Source organism: Heloderma suspectum, chromosome 7 (genome assembly GCF_057233095.1).
Source record: "Heloderma suspectum isolate Gila_16-S chromosome 7, 16-S_ref, whole genome shotgun sequence".
NCBI classification, from domain to species: Eukaryota; Metazoa; Chordata; class Lepidosauria; order Squamata; family Helodermatidae; genus Heloderma; species Heloderma suspectum.
Window position 1 is genome coordinate 93,750,553 of NC_139464.1, and position 20,654 is coordinate 93,771,206.

At 44.4% G+C, this 20,654-nt stretch overlaps 1 protein-coding gene across 1 annotated transcript in view; it reads right to left on the minus strand.

The window, feature by feature from the left end:
* The window catches only part of PANX2 (pannexin 2), a 34,351-nt gene extending 14,921 nt beyond the window's left edge, over positions 1 to 19,430 (minus strand). The window contains exons 1-2 of the mRNA XM_084811830.1: positions 18,202 to 19,430; positions 17,315 to 17,655 (exon numbers count right to left, since the gene is read on the minus strand). Coding sequence (XP_084667956.1) covers positions 17,315 to 17,540 — 226 coding nt within the window. The 5' untranslated portion in view covers positions 17,541 to 17,655; positions 18,202 to 19,430. The remainder of the gene's footprint in view (positions 1 to 17,314; positions 17,656 to 18,201) is intronic.
* Between the last annotated feature and the right edge of the window lie 1,224 nt (positions 19,431 to 20,654).

Below are 20,654 nucleotides of genomic sequence, written 5' to 3' on the forward strand. Positions count from 1 at the left end.
GCACTGGGGCCAATAGGAGGCCTCCTGTGGTGGCGTCTAAAGAAGTTAGACAAAGCCTTAAGTAGGCATATTGTTGCCCTCAGTTGAAAGGTACAGATAACCAATCAATTTGGCATACGGATGGCTTGCATGAGTAATCTGTGCAGAGGATTTTGGGGTTCTCCTTCAGTTTGCACATTCCACCCTCTCATCTCCTTGCAGATAAAGGGACCCAAAAATCTGTCTTTCAAGTTCTGTGTTACTGATGAACAGGATTTTGTTAACTGGAGACTTTTGCATGCAAAGGTATGCATGACTGCCAAAGAAAATGCCTTTTAGTAGCTGTCACAGACTGGCAATGCCCTGTTTTGTGAGTGGAAGGGAAAACAGGCAAAACAGTGTTCCCACAGCCCTTGCTGCCCTTCCCTTCCTGTGGCCTTTTCCGCTGCCACAAGGTGGAAATCTTTATTTCTCTGGCTGCCTCCACCAAGCCAACCTCAAAACTCTCCCGTCAAGTATCTACTTTAGATAGTCTGGGGAGCCTATTAGACATGGGATAGGTACCCAAAAATGAGATGACAAAATTTCAACAAAGTTTTGGGGCACAACCCTATCAGGTTGCCATCCACTAGACAGAAGCCTCTGATTTTGGAGGCTTCCTGGATTCCTGTGCCCTGCCAGGCTGCTGCCAACAGAAAAGGAAGAATGATGGAGGTGGTTTTTGCCTCTCTGTCCTTTTAATTTTTTTCAACTGTGAGGGAAGAGATTGGAACACAGAGTCTCCCTCCCAAGGTTGTAGAAGTGTCTACAGCCTCAGGACTTTGAAAAATCCTATGGTCCCTGGGATGCTCTCCCAGGGCCATAAGATTGTGCCCTAACTTTTACTGAAGAAAAATGTCAAAAGGAAAAACAATCTGAGTGGATAGACACATAACACATGAAAAAAACCCCATATAAGCAATAGGGTAATAAAATAACCAGGGATAAATGCATCCAGCCAACCTAAGTAGACTGTACCCCTATTTTATCTGGGTCCCTTCCAAACAATACCTTACAGTCCTTGGTCCAGCCTTTCAATCAGTTCTCCAGTTCTAGCACCTCTGACTCTTTCTTTCCTCTAGGATTCTGGCTTCTTCTCTCTGCTTCTCTGCCTTTGGTTTTTATGTCTTAAAATTAGTTTTCTCTTTCCCCAACTACAATCAGGAGGGTAGCTTCTTGTTCGTTTTGGCAAATGAATTTTCTGTTTCTTGAATTAAAAACAGTTTCTCCCTTCCTTTGACCTTTTGTTGAACTTTATAATATCTTGGCTTCCTGAGCAAAGTTCCGGACCTCTACATTCTAACTAAACTTTTGACCTCTAAATTATTAACCTTTTGGCTGAAACTGTCTAGCATACCCACACAAGAGATTTATCCCCATAATATCCTAAAAGTAAACTAAATACAGAAATGGAGAACAGTTCTGTTCCTTCACAGTAGCCTATGACCGGGATCCAAAGTGCTACTTCAGACATGCCCAAGAGCTCAAGCATGCCCAGTCGGATTTCTGTTATTTAACTATCAGACCCTCTGCCCTGCTCTTCCACAATAAACTCTTTTGAAACTTCCCTCAATTTCAAATGCCATTTGCTGTGCATCATGATGATCTGCTGTTCAAGAAACTCAGGTTGTGCAGAAATAGTTGTGTGGTTCTTTGCATCTGGGCCTATGATAAGAGTTTGAAAATGTATACATACTGGGCAATATTCTATCATGCCTGTGAGCCAGCGAGACCAATCGCTAGAAGAACACGGAGGTAGCAGTTCTAAAAGCAACCTGAAATGAGTGGAAATGCTGGTTTCCAGAATGGGTTAGGTCAGCGGAGCTCACTGAAGGGAGCTCTGCTGACCTACCCCAATCTGAAATGACTTTCTGGGGTTACTTCGAGAACCACTAATTCCCTGTTGTGTAAGTGGATAGTCCTGCTGGTGCAACACAATCAGCAGGAGCACAAAGGCCCCATCAGATACTGTGTTTACAGTATTTATATGAGTTAGTTATTTCAGGCTCATATAAAGACTTTATTGTTCAAGCAGCAGCAATTATAGAATATGTTAAACGTAACAGTAGGGAAATCCATTTGCTGTCTCCTTTACTCACAATCATTGCTGCATTAACAAGAACTCAACATAGGACTTGATTCAAATCATCTGAAATTCTTTCTAACCTTTTCTTTGTGGGCAAAGGGTACTGGATATGGTTAACTTCCTGCCTTTTAAAAAATAAGCAGTTGTTTAGATCCAGACTCTAATTTTAGCACATATCAAAGCTACAGCTATCATTTGGCATGGCAGAACCCCAATTCTAACTTGCTCAGATCACATCACAGCCCTTTCACAGATTTTTGTCTTCCAATCAGAAAATCATGCTTTGCACCATTAACTGCTATCTTCACCTTATATAGCCAGAGAACCTTCTTTCGACTAAGACTGATGAAGAAAGTAGCACAGCACTAGGAGCTATTTTGGGAATAAGCATGAGTTGCCAGAGCTCCCTTAGATGTGTATAAGCTAAATTGCATTCACACTTCGTCTATTTCCAGATTTCTGGGGTCCAAGAATAGCAATGTAGCTGATACAGAGTTGCACTGAAATTTCATAGGAATGATGCACATACAACCTGGAAAGAACTTTCTGACTAGCTACATTCAAAATGGATTATTTTAGAAAGGATATGAAATGATTGTAGTAGGATGATTACAACAGTATTAACTCATCTCTGCCTAAATTGCCAATGCAAAATTGTGCAGTCCTAGTTAATTTAAGTTGAAAACCAGACTCACTCCCCTCTTTGGAAAAATGCTATTTATCAGATCTGCAAATTGCTATTCTTCCAAGTTGCTCAGGTTCTGATTATTCCCCTTTGAGGCATGAATTAGGCCTGAGAAATGCCCAAGGCAACTCGGTGCATTTCTTGGCTGAGCAGAGATTTGAACTCAGATCTCATAGGGCCAAGTTCAACAATCTGTCTAATGCATCGTACCGATTCAAATGCCAGGCATAAAAGGAAACCAATGCACAGCTAGCTGCTGGATGGTCCTCTCTGTCTTTGCCACTGTTTCAGTCTTCAGTTCATTTTGCTGTTTCTGGAGTAAGGAAAAGAGCACTTTGCATAGCAGGGCAAGGTACACTCCTGGGGCACATCTATAACTTTCTAGGTGACCACAAAATACTTATTCCCCTCCTTGCTTTGTAACAACAAAAATATCAGATGGGATGGAGCATCCCAGATGTTGGGATGCTAAAAAGATAGCTATAGAGAGCTCCAAGGGTAGGGCCAGGTGCAAGGTCTGCCCAAAAAATCTTGCTGCCTGAGGCGAAGAACAAGATGGCACTCCCTCCAATTCCACATACAAAACCAAACTGGACTGGCAGATGAATCTGCTTTCAATATTGACAGTGTCCTTCACTGCACCTGAAGGCAGCAGGCTAACTTTGGAGTTGCAGAGCAGGCCACATGGCACACAGCTCTCTCCTCCAACACTTGCTGCCATCTCCCATCACCTGCTGCCTGAGCCAGCTGCCTCACTCTATCTAATGGTTGGGCCAGCCCTGGAAAGGTGTGGATACAAAATGTAAGAGATGAGGTTTGCACACTCTGGCAACTGTTTGCAACCCCAGGTTCCAACCCTTTGCCATTTTGATCTTCATTTTAATCCTTGCTTGTAAACAGGCATTCACTTCCAGCAAAGGTTATCATAGAATCATAGAATAGTAGGGTTGGAAGGGGCCTACAAGGCCATCGAATCCAACCCCCTGCTCAATGCAGGAATCCAAGTCAGAGCATCCCTGACAAATGGCTGTCCAGCCTCGTCTTGAAGGCCTCCAGTGTGGGAGAGCACACCACCTCCCCAGGTAATTGGTTCCATTGTCGTATTGCTCTTACAGTCAGGACGTTTTTCCTGATGTTCAGCCGGAATCTGGCTTCCTGTAACTTGAGCCCATGATTCCGTGTCCTGCACTCTGGGATGATCAAGAAGAGATCCTGGCCTTCTTCTCTGTGACAACCTTTCAAGGACTTGAAGAGTGCTATCATATCTCCCCTCAGTCTTCTCTTCTCAAGGCTAAACATGCCCAGTTCTTTCAATCTCTCTTCATAGGGCTTTGTTTCCAGTCCCCTGATCATCTTTGTTGCCCTCCTCTGAACCCTCTCCAGTTTGTCTGCATCCTTCTGAAAGTGTGGTGCCCAGAACTGGACACAGTACTCCAGATGAGGCCTAACCAGTGCTGAGTAGAGGGGAACTAGTACTTCCCGGGATTTGGAAGCGATGCTTCTATGAATGCAGCCCAAAAGAGCATTTGCCTTTTTTGCAGCCACATCACATTGTTGGCTCATCTTCAGCTTGTGATTGACAACAATTCCAAGATCCTTCTCGCTTGTAGTGTGGTTGAGCCACGTATCCCCCATCTTGTAACTGTGCATTTGGTTTCTTTTTCCTAGGTGCAGAACTTGGCATTTCTCCCTATGAAATGTCATTCTGTTGTTTTCTGCCCAGCGCTCCAGTCTATCCAGATCACTTTGAATTTTGTTTCTGTCTTCCAAAGTATTAGCTATCCCTCCCAATTTTGTGTCATCTGCAAATTTGATCAGCATTCCCTGCACCTCCTCCTCCAAGTCATTAATAACAATGTTGAAGAGCACTGGGCCCAGGACTGAGCCCTGCGGTACCCCACTCGTTACCTCTGCCCAGTTTGAGAAGGTCCCATTGAGAAGCACTCTTTGAGTCCGATTCTGTAGCCAACTGTGGATCCACCGGATCGTGGTTTCATCTAGCCCACTTTGAGCTAGTTTGCTCATCAGGATATCATGGGGCACTTTGTTGAAAGCTTTGCTGAAGTCGAGGTATATGATGTCTACAGCATTCCCACAGTCTACAAGGGAGGTTACTTGATCAAAAAATGAGATCAGATTTGTCTGGCAGGACTTGTTTTTGACAAATCCATGTTGGCTTCGAGTAATCACGGCATTGTTGTCAAGGTGCTTCCAGATGGATTGCTTTATCATCTGCTCCAGAATTTTCCCAGGGATTGATGTCAGACTGACTGGTCTGTAGTTCCCAGGTTCCTCCTTTTTACCCTTTTTGAAGATAGGGACAACGTTAGCCCTCCTCCCGTCATCTGGCACTTTACTCGTCCTCCATGATTTCTCAAAGAGAATAGACAGCGGTTCTGAGAGTTCTTCTGCCAGTTCCTTTATGACTCTAGGATGCAGTTCATCTGGCCCTGGACATTTGAACTCATTCAAAGTAATGAGGTGTTCCTTGACCATATGCCTGTCGATCTCAAGTTGCAATCCTGCCCCTTCAGCCTGTACTTCGCCTTTGCCAGGGGGGTCATAGACCCTCTTTTGGGAGAAGACTGAGCCAAAGTAGGAATTGAGCACCTCTGCCTTTTCTTTGTCATCTGTTATCGTTTTGCCATCCTTATTTAATAGCTGAACCACCATTTCATTATCCAGTTCATTCGCACTGAAGCCACAGCAGGGCACACATGTTCTCAGAGAAGCACATGTGCATTCATTTTTAAGTACTTGGTTCAGGTGAACTGCTGAAGTGGGGCTAGAATTAAAATGAAGTTCTCCAACAAGATCAAATATACATTCACTGATTTCTGGTGCATGTGAATGAGTGCAGGCTGGATTTTATCCCAAGGTTCTGATTCTCATTCATACTTTAATAGCACAAACCATTTCAGCTCATATAGGGCTTGTGCTAATGAAGTATTCTGAAGGTATGTGGAGCTCTACATGGGGCTTTGAAAATTGTTTGGCAACCTCAGCTGGTCCAGAGAATCTCTATACCAGCCTAAAATCCTGCACTTAACACAGGGCTTTCTGCTTCCACTTTAAATGCAGGATGGGGAAGCATGTGAAACCACCTCCTTCAGTTCCAAATAGTTCAATCCAGCAAAAGCTGCACCAAGTCTCTGTGTGATTGTTTCAAAGTGCTGCCCATTAAAGCTGCAAACTTATATTACAAAGAATCATACAATAGTAGGGGTGGAAAGGGCCTATAAGACTGTCGAGTCCAACCCCCTGCTCACTGCAGGAATCTAAGTCAAAGCATCCCTGACAGAGGGCTGTCCAGCTTCATCTTGAACGCCTCCAGTGTGGGAGAGGCCACTACCTCCCTAGGTCATTGGTTCCATTGTCGTATTGCTCTAACAGTCAGGAAGTTTTGGGAGTCATACTTAGGAGTAAGCCCCATTAAAATCAGTATGACTCAACTGATGAGTAAATATACATAGGATCAGGCTGCATGAGGTGGAGGAAAAGTGGTTTAGAGCTACTACTGGACATGAAATTAATTTTCAGTGAAAGACGCTACACATAATGCAGTGCATAAAGAGATGAATCCATTCAAATAAGTGAACTATACAGTGAAAGTCTGAATTATGCAGGAATGATGACATACTGGAGATTAAAACAAAACAATTGAACTGACTCATTAATCTTATAACTTACTGTCTTCTCCACTACTTCCTCATGAGAATTTGCTAGCAGAAGAGTAGAAGAGGGCTAAGCTAGGGAACTGCTAAGAGATACAGAAATACAGTATTCATGATCTCATTTCGGTATAATAAAACTGTTTCATATACACGCAATGAGAAAGCTCAGGCCAAAGCATGCATTTTTTATTAAACTCTGCACAGTCTGGCTTGTCTGTCTTCTAAATAAACAAACAACAACCAGAACATTGGGAGAAAGAAAAAAAGGATCTATATTAAAAAAAACAACCTTGTATGTTTCTGCAATCTTTGCTGGCAGTCAAATATAATAATATCACTTTTGACATACTTGGCTCAATATTATATCATCTATCCTATTTTAGGATCTATCCTTAAGCTTCTTAAAGGGCACCCTCAAACACTGTAATTCTAAATACTTACCCATTGTGGAGATAATAATGACCTCTCCTCCTATCATTCGGATGTCAGAACTGCTACAAAATAAAACCCTGCCTTTAACTCGTAATGAATCATCCTTCACTCTGGTGAGCCCACAAGTCCAGACAGAAATGGACAGAAGTGGGAAAAGGCCATGTTCAGAATCTACTGCCATAGCAATCCTCAGAAGCAGAAAGCGGAACGAACTGAATGAACTGGAGCAAGAATCTCATCGACTGTGAAACGACTCATATGATCCCTAACTTGCAGTAACCTCTGTGTTTTCCTGATTCTTTATACTATGCCAAAGGAATACTTAGCCTGCAATCCTATACACACTTACTGGGGAGTAAGTTCCATTGAATAAAGTGGGACCTACTTCTGAGTAGACATGTTTACGATTGGACTGTTAAGCACTTCCTAGCTATTTATTTACCCATTTGCTACTCCTGTCATGGGAACAAGAGGACAGTAAATATGTATCAGGTGATGAGGAAACATGGAAGCAAGCCAAATCTCCCCTTGTGATATTTGGATATCCCCTACACCTGGATATTGAAACTAGATAACTCTAGAGCCACGGTTTTCAAACTTTCTAACTTTTAGGGGATCCTTTCCATATAGACAGGTCTGCCTTAGAACCCGTGCGCACTGTAGACAATTCTGGGACATATTTTTGGATACACAGATTCAAGGCATGAAGAGCACTGGGCAGGCCTATCTGGTTTCACTGTTGCTCTGTGCAACTTGAAATAGTGCACCCTGGAACACACCCATCACTACCTGCAAGGCCAGGTTGATAGTCAGGGAAACGTATCCACCATTACTTTTCTTCTCACTGAAGAACTACTGATATGCTTCTAAGGAACCCCAGTGTTCCCTAAAACATGGGTTGGGCAAGAAGTAGATCTCCAGATGTTTTGGATTTCAACTCCCAACATTCAAGGGCCATGCTGACAAAGATTTCTGGGAGTTGAAGTCTCAAACATCTGGAGATCTACCTTCTGCCTGCCCCTACCCTAAAACACCATTTTAAAGTCACTGCTTTATTATTGATTGCATTTATACCCCACCTTTTTTCCTCTTGCAAGGAACCCAAGGCGGCTTACATTATCTTCCTCCTCTCCATTTTATCCTCACAACAACAACCCTGTGAGGTGGTTTGGGCTGGGAGTCTGTGACTGGCCCAAAGTCACCCAGTGAGCTTCCATGGCCGAGTGGGGACTAGAACCCACATCTCCCAGCTCCTAGTCCAACACTCTTGCCACTACACCACACTGGCTCACACTCTCATTCATCTTTCCCGGTATGAATATTTAGGACTAGGTGACATCTCACAGTAAAATAACAACTACTTAAAATTTGAGGGCCACATTCTTTAGGGGGAAAGTTGTTGAGGCTGCATACAGGCAGTGGGTATAGCCAAAACCAATAGGGGTTGGAAAAAGAACCACAGTTAGTTGGGAACACCCCTTTTCTCCCTCTCTCCCTGTGCTAACCTCTTTTCTCTCCCCCTCCCTCCATTCACAAAATCCACACCATTCACACACTTCCACAGGATCTCCCAGTTTTGGGGGTTCATTTCTACATGTGATGAGAGGCACAGGAGACTGCGGAAAGAAGACATAAATGAGCTCTGGGCCTGCTCCTGATCTCACAGTACACAGAAGGGTGTTATGTTTTGGTGGGATGTATCATTTGAACAGCCCCATGCTTTTGATCAGAGTACTGATATCATCATTATATGTGTTAATAAACAAGTGAAATCTCATCCAAATCACCCAAAAGGTTATCAGTCTTCTTTGGATCTTCCAATTCCTCAATATACTTGCATTGATAAATACACTATGAATTTCTGTATGGGGGAACACGGTGAATTTGGATAATCAGAATATATGGATGTAAATGATGTGGCTCGGGAATATATGAACTAGCAAATAGGTGTAATAATATTTCTCAGTGGTGCCATAAATACAGAAGGGTAATGAATAATGAAAATGCAATAAGCAGCTAGATGAAAATACAGAAGAAAACTGCCCTTGCATGGGAAAATATTTTTTTAAAAACCTAAGCTGCTCCTAAAATACACTTAATAGCATGCCATATTTTTCCCTTAATGGTTTCTGTACCAGGCCTATAAAGTAGGTACAGTCCAAGTCCAACAGCATGTAGTTATTAATGATGTATAAATATTGGAACATATCCCTTACATAATTAATTGCTGCCATTTTAAAAAACTTTGATCCATTCAAATTCAGATGATGATCTGGTTCACAGAAGCAATAGCTCCTTGTCATCTTTACCTTAGGGAACATTCACACTAGTTGCTGCATTCCAAAGCTACTCTGTGACCTGGTTCCCACAACATGACAAACCACAGTACAGGTTGACTATAGGTTGAGTGTGGGTTGTCGCTGAACCGTGGATTGTTGTGTTGTGTGAACCCAGCCTCGCTAAGAAACATGGTTTGTTAACCATGAACAATCCACAGTTCACAACCCAACAACAAACCAGGGTTTCTCTCCATGGGTTGGTTGTAGTTAACAAACCATGTTTTCTTAGTGCAGCTGGGTTCACACAACACAACAACCCATGATTCAACAACAACCCACCGTTCAGTGACAACCCACACTCAACCCATTCTCAACTATGGCTTGTCGTGTTGTGTATATCTGAAATATCATATCTTTCAGCCTATATCTGAAATGCTATTTCTTTCCTTGTTCTACATAATCCCTGAGAAATGTTTGTTCTGGCAAACATATCGGAATAACAAGGCCAGAAGCACATCAGAATAATAAGGTTACCTTAAGAACTCCACACTTCATTCCATATTCTCTGCAGGCCTTTCCTATACTCATCTAAGAAAGAAAAAACTAAAAACAAGACCTCTGTCTACAGCTTGTAACACTTTCACTGATTTTGGGGGACAATTATTCTAGCTATTAAGGTTGCTTCATAAAGCAATTTTGTAATCTATCTTGCTATTTTACTAGGGTGGCCACTTACATATCACTCAAAATCGAGGAAATGCATAGCCAACACAGGACAAAAGAGGACAGAGATTTGCATGACATTCACATACGCTAATTTACAGGTATAGGTGAAAATTCAGAAGGAATTAGTATCATTCATATAGAAACACAGTACATCTCACCATTGTGAGGAAGACTGTGACCACTGTTGATGGGTAAACTCAGGACTCCTGATCTCCCTTCCTATGGTTCTTTATTTTTAAACTGGGCTTGGACTGGACTGCCCTTGAAACAGAAGATGCCTTTAAATAGATGGCTGTCCTCTGTAAAGTAGGGTACATGGTCTGTCACCCTACATTTTACACATATACATTTTAAAAATATACTTTGTAATATTTCAGGAAACAATAAATTAGGTCACTGAAGAGCAGAACAGAGAATCATTTTTCTCCCTCAGCATGATACGATAGTGTCATTTGTTTCCAATTTTTCATCGGTTAGATAAATCCTTTAGATTGTTTTTATTTTTTGGGATTTGTACTGTACAATTTGAAAATCTGCTTAGCATACAGGATCTTCTGCAGAGGTTGTTTGGCTATCCTAAGTTCACTTCCAGGGTAACTTTTCCTCCACAAATCTTGCAAAGACTATAATCAGAGTTCCGTGTGCTATGTGTCAATGTAAAACAAAACTCTAAAGCCATGACTAGTGATAGCGCAAGTGTTTGGAAACGAGGGCTTATCATGGTGAGCTTAGGTGTTTGCCCCCCTGAACTGAGTTGAATCCAAACACCAAAATTCAGTCCCAGCTCATAATCAGTTCACCAGTGACATCATGAGATCCCACCCTACACCTGCTCTGCCTTCCATCCCCACTTACTGGTGCCAAGAACGGAGCACCTCTTCCAGTATGAACCTACCCATACACTACAATCATCATCGGAGGCCCTTCTCCAAGTGTCTTATCTGAGAGAGGTTCGGTGGATGGCAAGAAGGGAGTGGGCCTTCTTTGGGGGAGCCCCACGAGGTCTGCCTGACACCAACATTGTCATCTTTTCAGCACCAGGTTAAGACTTTCTTCTACGTCCAGGCATTTGACAGCATATGATAGGGTTTTTAACAGGTCCTGGGATTTCTTAATGCTGACAAAATTGTTTTATTTTTTGTATGTAAAAAGTGCTTTAATATTATGCTAGTACATTGTATTTTTAAGGTTTTAATCTTTGTAAACTGCCCAGAGAACTTTGGCTGTTGGTCGATATAGAAACGTAAAAAATGAAATTAAATTAAATGTCCCTGTGGAGGCCTGTATTCATTCTTTCTTGGCCAACATTGCAGTGTTCGTATCCCAAGGACCAGGAATTCTGAGAAATGTAGTTCTCTGGGCCACCTCAGTTATCACTGTCCCTGGCATCTGGAATTCTGTCACTGTAGCATTTCAAGGCATCAGGTAGGTAGGTAGGAATGGAGGTGTCACAGAGAGACCTTCAATGAGGTTTCTCCAGGTAAGTTTTGGGAAAAGGGCAGAGAGAGAAGGGAAGAATTTTGGACCCTGCCGTGCTCCCAATGAAAGAAATTGAAAGAAAAAAACAAATTATTTTCCCATTTTGGGGGAGGGGAGCAAGATACTAATTTCAGCTATGCCCATTCTAAATCGAGGTGAGTTTGTCCATCACTAGCCAAAACAACACTAAAGTTCAATGAGAGATAAAAGCATGAACATATAATTCTCTGTAGCTGAGATGAATGGGACTTAAAAGTGCTTAACTTTATCTGGATCAAGCTCTTGTTTTTTTTTTTTATTTTAAGGAAAAAGCCCTGAAAGCAGAGATGAGGATATAAAGGCTGGTACCAAACAGAGAAATTCTGTGCTTCTACACCAAATCCCAGATGTTCAGATTATATACAGTTGTGCATATAATCTCTTGGAAACAGAACACACCAATAAAGTGGGAAACTAAAATGAACTAACTCGGTAACTATGCTAGTCTTAATAGTCCACCGCTGATCTAACTGTATCCTTAAAAATCTTCCTTTTTCTCCCTTATTTGTATCCTGCTCATCATTCACGGAGCTCCTGTGAAACAGTTTACCCAATGCCATCAAGTGGACTTTATGGGTGGATAGTGACTTGAACCTGGATTTTCTCCACTGGATTTTCCATACTCTGTTCATTACTGACTTAATTGCCATCAGACCTGGCATAATGATTGCCCCATATAAATGGCAGGGGGCCTTGTGCATGCAGCACAACAGTTCTGCATATGCAAACCCACTATACCAAGAGTACTTTGAGACAAGGCTTTTATGGTGCTACTACCCTGCCTCATTCACAGGGGGTCCAGATGACACCTTTTTTAAACTCTTAACCCTCCTATGTTTCCCCACCTCTTCTGTTGTTTTTCTTCATGCAGAAAATTTGTTAAGGAAAAAAGAAGACAGAACAGCTACACAGCACCTTCTGACTGCTAGCACTAGGAGCCCTCTGTCTGGAAACAGCCCAGTGCTGGCACGCTCTCCTGCCATCGCTGCCACCCGCCATCGCTGCTATGTTTCCTGCCCCACCTGCCCCCATCCCTTTGCCACGACTCCCACCCCCCTACCTCATTGCCGCTGCATTCATTCTGCAAATCCTCTCAGAGTGGGCCCATGGGTTCTCTGAAGAGCCATGTTGGCCAAAAAAGTGGCCAGCACAGGTCTTCAGAGAGCTGGTTAGGCTCTAATGCCTGGCCCTGAGAAGGTCCTTCCTCAGAGCCAGGCATTGTGGGACGAGTGTTCCTGGAGATCACTGACATTCTGAAGGAACTTTTAGCATTTGGGAAATTTTGAAGGAACTTTTAATTACTTGTAAAGATTTGTGATTATTGCTACTACCTGGTGGTGTTTCAATCTTAAGGTTCAGCATTGTACTGGGATTTTTTTTTAATGACTGTGTATTAATTTGCATTCAATATATTCCTAATACTGAATGTATACTTGCTTATCTGAATGTGTCCACATAATGATATGGACATGTTTATATAAATCATTTGGACTCATTTTTTTAAAACCCCATTTCTGAGGCTGCAATCCTATACACACTTATCTGGGAGTAAGTCCCACTGAACTGAATGGGGCTGATGTATATAGGATTGAACTGTAAGTGGAGTGTGCTCATTTAAAGTATGATTTTGTCTTTTAATTCTCTTTGACATTTGAATGGGTTTTCAGAGTTAAGCACTGTTCTTCCTTGGTTGTCTTACACTGACAGCCTATATAGCCTAATAGTGAAACCCTATACATGTCTACACAGAAGTAAACCCTCTGAGAATATGTGACATACTCCCACATAAGTGTGTATAAGATTATAGCTTATTGAAGTCAATGGACATATTTCTGAGTAGGCATGTATAGGCCTACACTGTTACATTTTTTTTTTTAAAGAACCTATCCTGCATAATCACTCAGCCTGCAATCCTGTGCACACTTCTTTAGGAGTAAACCCTATTAAATACAATGGGATGCTTCCAAGAAAACATGTATATGACTGAGCACTCTGATCCCACCACCACAATAAGAGTCATGAAAGTCAGGGACAGTATTACTAGTTAAGCACTTTTACCAATGCCATCCTATGTCTGCTCAAAAGTAAGACCCACTGAGTTCAATGGGCCTTACTCCCAGTTAAGCAGGTATACAATTCCATTGATTTTAATGGGTGAATTGTGCCTACATCTTTCCAATTTATATCCATGTGACTTTTCAAAGTGTTAGAATATTATGGCTAACAAACATAAATGCAACTGCTGCAACCTCCCTGGTTTCTGGCTCAGATATGGATTTTCTCCACACAAACTCTCTGGGGACAGCAGAAGGCCTCATGCACAAAGGAAGCGTCTGATGGAGAAATGGCGCCTGTAACCTTAGTGGCTCCTTGGCAATATCTCTGGGGTAAATGCATGTTGTCTGTTGTCCCGCCTGCAGCAGGCATTGGCATCCCTCCTACAGTTGATTCACATGTGGAAACCATTTTTCACACATAGATGATGTTTGCTGGATCACAGCAATAGTTTCAGGGCATTTGTGAAGTGGTTGCATTAACCTAATAAGGACCCCTGGATAAATCTGTTCACATCCCCCCCCCAATTGATAAATACATGTATCAAGGACATAAAATAGAAAGGGTTATTTATTATTAAAAGAACTACTGTCAGCATAAGAGTGTGCATGCTTTCAAGTTTTACAGAATTTTTCACCTCTTGAAGCTTGCCTACTATTACGCCAAAACAAATGACCTTACATCTTACCTCCCGAGCCTTTACTCCCACTCCCCACCCTGGACAATAACAAGGGATAATGTGACTAACGATATGGCTTCACTGAAATCCTGAACAATTTATTGGATGGGTAGATTTCAAAGGGCAATATGATTAATTTTCTAAAGCTCTGAAAGGGATGTTATGGTCAATCAAGCTGAAAATATAATGCTTTTAAATGCCTCAATACAGATTCACCAGTAGCCATTCCCACAGAGAGAGACAATAATTTCTAACCTGCCCCCACAAAAAACAAGGTATTCATATGAAAGCTCAATTCTACGAAAATATATTTAGATCCACATATACATAGTTTTATTTCAGGTATATCTGGATTTTTAAAAGTTACCATCATATCAAAGTACTGCAGTGTTTGCAAAGGATACAATTGCTTCAGTGTCAGAAAGTTACTGGGAAATCAGAATAGTTAGCATTTATTTAGTACTTCACAAGCATTACCCTGTTGTAATTTTACAACAATCCTATAAGGTGGGTCAGTATTCTTATCACTATACTGCTTACGGAGGAGCTAAGGTGGAGAATAATTTCCCTAAAGCAACCTCGTGAGTTTACAGCACAGGCAAGATTCAAACTAGCACAGAGCCAAATTATCTCCCCTATTATGCCCTAATAAATCTATTATTTCAGAGTATGCAATCTGGTGCTCACCATATGTTTTGGACTACAATTCCCATACATACCAAATACCATTGCCAGTGGCCAGGGATTATGGGAGTTATAGTCCAAAACATCTCAAGGGCACCAAGTTGCCTACCTGTGTTAGTCTTTAAGGCGGGGAACCTCCGGCCTTCCAGTTATTGCTGAACTGCAACTCTTATCATCCTGACTATTGATCATGCTGGCTGGGACTGATGGGAGTTGGAGTCTCACAACATCTAGAGGGGCACAGGTTCTGCACGCCTGTTTTAAGATGCCAGAAGACTGTTGTCACAGCAGACTAAAACGGCTATGTCTCTAGAAATTGTCATATAAAAGAGATCCTATTCTGTTGTATTCATATATCTCCCAAATGCCTGGAACAACAGCTTGATGTGTACCTGTAATACCTAGCAATACCTGAAGACCTAAAGTCCTTGGGGCAATCAGTCAGGATACATCTGCAATGGCCTATCAACTGGCTGCTAGTCCTTCGAACTAAAACCAATCTGAATGCCTTTGGGTATGCAAGGTGGTGCTTCTTAGTAAGCCCTACCAGTAACAGGCAGCAATAGAATGCCAGTTATAAACAGGCACAAAGAAGGAGATCATCAGCTGTAATGGCCTGAAAAACACACACATGGCAGCTGCACCAAATCACAAGGAAACTGCATGCCAGGAGGAAGGCAGAAGGACGGCAGAACTACAGCGCCATTGAGATGGTAAACCTATATCTGGGTGGTACAGCTTCAGGCTGAAGCCGGGGGCATGCACACCGGAATGTTCCTCTGTAGAAAAATGTCCACCCACACAGAAAACCAGATGTATGGAAGAAGGCCTAGGCTGAAACTCTAGAAGACCAAACCCAAGATACCTGGGAATGGGAAGGATGGCAAGGAGTGATCTATGAAGAACAGGAGCAATGAGTGCCTATTTGGAGTGGGAGCACAGCACCTCTTTGGAGCATGCTGGCAAATACAGAATGGCACCACTGGGGAGAATGGGAACCACACGCCTCATTGTACGCATCGCTGCTTGCAATGAAAATATGGGCATGACTTTCAGGACAGGAGTAGATAAAAGCGTCCGGGACCCACTGCAGAGGGCATGTCCTCCTTTGCGGGGAGTGATCTGGAATGATAAAATGCATACCCACGGGAGTATGCATGTAAATGGATTCTGGGGAGCAAAGTTCTAAACCAGCCTTCCCCAACCTTGTTGTTGTTCAGTCGTGTCCGACTCTTCGTGACCCCATGGACCATAGCACGCCAGGCCTTCCTGTCCTGCCCCAACCTAGTGCCCTCTATATACCAGCTGGCAAGATGGGAGTTGTAGTCCAACACTTCTGGAGGGCACCAGGTTGGGGAAGGCTGCTCTATGCCTTTTCTTCTACTCTGTTGTTCCCCCACAATTATGGTTGGTGCTAAGCACTGAGGCTACTGACCCCCCACTCCCTGCAACTGAATTTTGGCTGTCATTTCATTACAAGAGGCACCATGCCTTCCGCTCAAACTCTCTCTCTCATTTGCCATTCCCCTTAATATCCACAGTTCTGGTTTCCCCCCTCTTTTCTATTGCAGCCTTGTCCTAAGTGCGTGCATCCTAATGTTTGTAATCCGCCTAGAGAACATTAGTTATTGGACAGATTAGAAATGTAATAATTAAATAAAAATCCTAAATAAAGACAAGGCTTTTACTTTGCAATTGCTCTGCCTCGTTCACAGAATTTTACAGGGGATCCAGACGTCTTGTCTTTCTTCCATTTGTCACCCACCCAGGTCTTCCCACACCCACACGCCGAAGTCCTATATTTTGTCATAATTCTTACAACAACCCTGTAAGGTGGCTCACTGTTATTATCCCCATATTACAGGTGAGGGCCCAAGGCTGAGAAAGGGGTTGTCACACTGAGGGCACCAAAGAAGTACATGGCAAAAGCGAGATTCATCTGGGGTGGGAGGGCTCTCCGGATTCATAGCTCAGCCTCTTAGGATACAATCCTGTGCACGTTTAGACAGAAAAATGTCTTTTTTCCCCAGGATTGGGCCTTTAGTGCTATACTACGCTGGGTCTAGATATACTGTCAGGCCCTTGGCCCTTCCCTGCACATCTTCTGTTGCTTTTCTCTGGCTCCTTGCAGCCGCGTGTCATATGTCTTGTCTACCGTTTGGGGTCGTTTTCTTGGGAATTCCAGTAACTGCCTCTTTTATTTGAAACGACGATGACCCCCCCCCCCCCCGTTCATCTCACTGCTCTGGGCAGGGCGCGTGTGTTTTAACTGTGTCCTCCAGCCACTCTTTTTCTGGCAAAGCTCTAGCAGCTGCCAGGACTGGCAGCATTCCAGCAGGTGAAGCGTTTCCTAATCTTGCGATGCAGCGATGGGGAAAAGCTTCACCTACTGGACAGGTGCCTGTCACGCCGCTGTCTAAAGGGATCCCTAAGCGCCGCTGCAGGCAAACTACAGCGCCCGCCTAGGGCTGTGCTTACCGGCAAAGTTCTTGGTGAAGACCAGCGTGACCAGCAGGATGGGGATGAGGACGGTGCCGATGGTGACCACGCGGTCGAAGGGCAGCTCGAGCTTGAGCTGCAGGAGCAGCGCCGCCAGCGAGCCCGTCTTGTCGTCTTGCTGCCCGGGCAGGATCAGCTCCTTGAGTTTCTCCCCAGCCAGCAGCGCCGTTGCCATGTCCGGATGGTTTTCGATGATGTGTTGCATAGGCGGCGGCGGCGGCGGCGGCGGGGCGGGTGGCGCTCACCGAGCGAGTCCAGCAGCAGCAAGGAAAGCTTGGCCGTCACCGGGCCGAAGATCCGGAGCCAAGGATGGACCCAGCCTGCGGGGATGAGAACAACACCGGAGGAGACCAATGAAAGCGCCCGCGTGGTGGTGGGAGGAGGACGCGGCCCGGGCTTGCTAACGGCAGTAGAGGCACCATCTTCTTTTGCACAAGGGCACAGTCCTTAGGGAGACTGCGGCAACGGGGCCAGGAGGCTGCCCTTGGCATCCGCCGCCGCCGCCGCCCGCCGCCGATCTGTCCGCCCGCGCCCCCCTCTCCTTCCCGGGCAACGATCGCGCTAAGCGCCATGCAGTTAGCACGGAGGATCAGGTGGCGAGGCTGCGACCGAGAACGGGGCAAGGAGGAGAGACGTGATCCAAATCGCGCTACACCGAATCAGAGGACGCAAAACGAGCTTGCATGAAAATGCCACCGGCGTATAATATTTTTAAAGCATATACGGGGGAGCTAAGAAAACACCAGCAACAAAACAAGGCAGTAAACATGTAATCGGAGCTCTGCTGAGTAATAAGCCATTCGAGGCAGCAGGCGGTGAGAAACACGCTTGTTGGAGAGAACTAGAAAGGCGTCCTATCTAGTTACCTTGGTGAAGTTGGTGGGGTGGGGTAGGGGAGAGGGAGGATCTCTCCTGGTTCCAGAGCTGAGGAGGAAGAGAAAGGATGGCTCGCCAAAACAAAAGATATGAGGGGGAAAAAATACTGGTGCGGCTGGATGGAAAGACGCCGGCCTTCACATAGTAGTCCACTTGGTCCAAAAGGGAGTGTGTCCTCCCCCCCTTAAATACGATGCTGTTACCCCACGGAGATCCAAAAGCAAGTAAGGGAGGCAGGATTTATTTAGGCTAATTATTCGGGCTCTTGCACGGAATTTTCCAGCCGCCGCTGCAACGTGCAAAACAATTCAAGGGGATTCGCTGTTGCTGCAGGAGCAGGAGCAAAACAGTCAAGGAAGCCCGACAGAAATACGTTCGCTTGAATGCAGTCGAGAGAGCTCCTTTCAGGTCTTCGATTAAACATCTGGAATTGGAGGAGGAGGAAGAGGGGGAAAGGCGGGCTTGGGGGCTTTGCACCGGGAGGGGGCACCGGCTGCAGGCATCACAGCAGAAGCTGCAGAGTCCCCCAACGCAACACGTTGTGACTCGAGCGGCGACAGCCAACGGCTGCTGGGCCCGGTTCTCCGCCCGCTGATGCAAAACGCTTCCCAGCGTCCCCGGCGCCTGCCTCCCTGGCTGCTCACCCAATTTTAACCTGGCGACCACAGAAGCGGCACACAAGCCCCTGGAGAAGGCGTTCCTGGGGCTGGCCGGGAAATCTGTCTCGGTGCAGGCAGAGAAACGCGGGGGCGGCAGCTGCTGGCGATGAAACGTCGCTAATGCAAGCCCAGAGGTGGATTTGTTTCGTTGGCGAGCTCTTGGATCCTCGCCCCCGCCTTCCCCATCGACACCTAGTTCGGGCAGCGCGGTCCTCTGCAAAAACCACACCAAATTGAGTGGGAATTACGCCCACGTGCCCTGAAAGCGTGCGCAAATCTGTGTTCTCAGGATATCGTTATAACATTATCAAAGTCTTCCTTGGGAAGCATTGAAGTGTTTCCTGGTGAAGATAGACCGAACGCTCGTGCAGATCTGGGGAAACTACGCATCCGTACGCAAGGGCTGACAATGGTGCGGCTCGGGCTGCACTTTGGGGCCGTAGCCCAGGCCCCCCCCCCAAAAAAAGACCACCCAGGGAGCAGTAGGTGAAGAGGGCAGCAGAAGCAAACTCCCATTTGATTCCTGTAGTCACGATGGTGCTATGATTTAAGTGACTTTAAAATGCAAAACTGAACATGCTCAAGAGTTTTTGGTTTTTTGAGCAGGGCTGCTGCTGCTGTTGGTCTAACATATTAGGAACGTAGAAGGAGGTTTAAAGCATGGAGTGATGGTTGGAGGGAGGAAGAGAAATGTTAGCTGTATGCTTCCCAACACATAGCCTTCTAAAGGAGATCTCCATAAGACCATTAAGTCTAAAGTGACTTAGCTGCACTCAGGGACATTGCTAGGTTCTTAAAAGATCCGGGGCACAGGCCCAAAAAACAAATTCGTGTGTGTGTGTGTGTGTGTATATATATTAGACACACGAGTCTAAGCACTCCTCTAATAGGTGCGTGTGTGGGCACACATGTAGTGTGCTTGCGTGTGTGTGTGTAGATTACATACATATATAAGTGTGCAGTGCCCCCCCCTTCAACTCAAGACCCCGATTCAGCGTTTTGGAAAACATCCCACTTCTGTTTGGGCCAATTTATAGTTGGACCACTTCAGTTCAGCACCAAACCTGAGTCAAGGTTTGGAAAAATGAGTTTTTATGCTTCCTGTTGACTACCATTGGAAGTTTTTTTTAAAAAATGTAACTTTTTTATTTTGGTCAGACCTGGATGATAATTTCAGGCATAGTAGCCTCCTAGAAGGGGATTACACCTGCCCAATGTCAGAAAAATAGGTGCAGGGTTTATATTTTGATTTTCTTTTAAAGGGAACTGCCAATAACGTTTTAATTCCTTGGAAGAACTGGATACACATTTCAGGATTCATTGCCCCATCAGAGGAGATCATGTCTGCCAAATTTCAGAATGATAGCCACAAGGTTTTTTGTGCATTTTGACATTTTGAGGTCTCCAAAAGAGGACATTAGTTGTCCCTAAGTAAGAAACTTAGTTGTCCCTAAGTAAGAAACCAGCAAAGTTTCAGAAGGATAGGTGCAGTAGTTCATGTGGAAGGGGAGTTCTCCAATTCAGGGGAGGGAGTGATTGGCTTTTCCTTCCCTTCCCCCCTTCCCCAATAGTTTTTGGGTACATTTGAATGAAAATGCACAGGTCCTTAGAGGTGCCCCCCATGCAAAAACCCTGCAAAATATCTGAAGGATATGCATGCATGCATATTTAGAATTACTAGAATTTATTTACATTTCACCAATGTTGGCAGCAGGGGAACATGGGTGGGAAGGTGCTATTGCACTCATGTCCTGCTTGTGGGTTTCCTGTGGGCATCTGGTTTG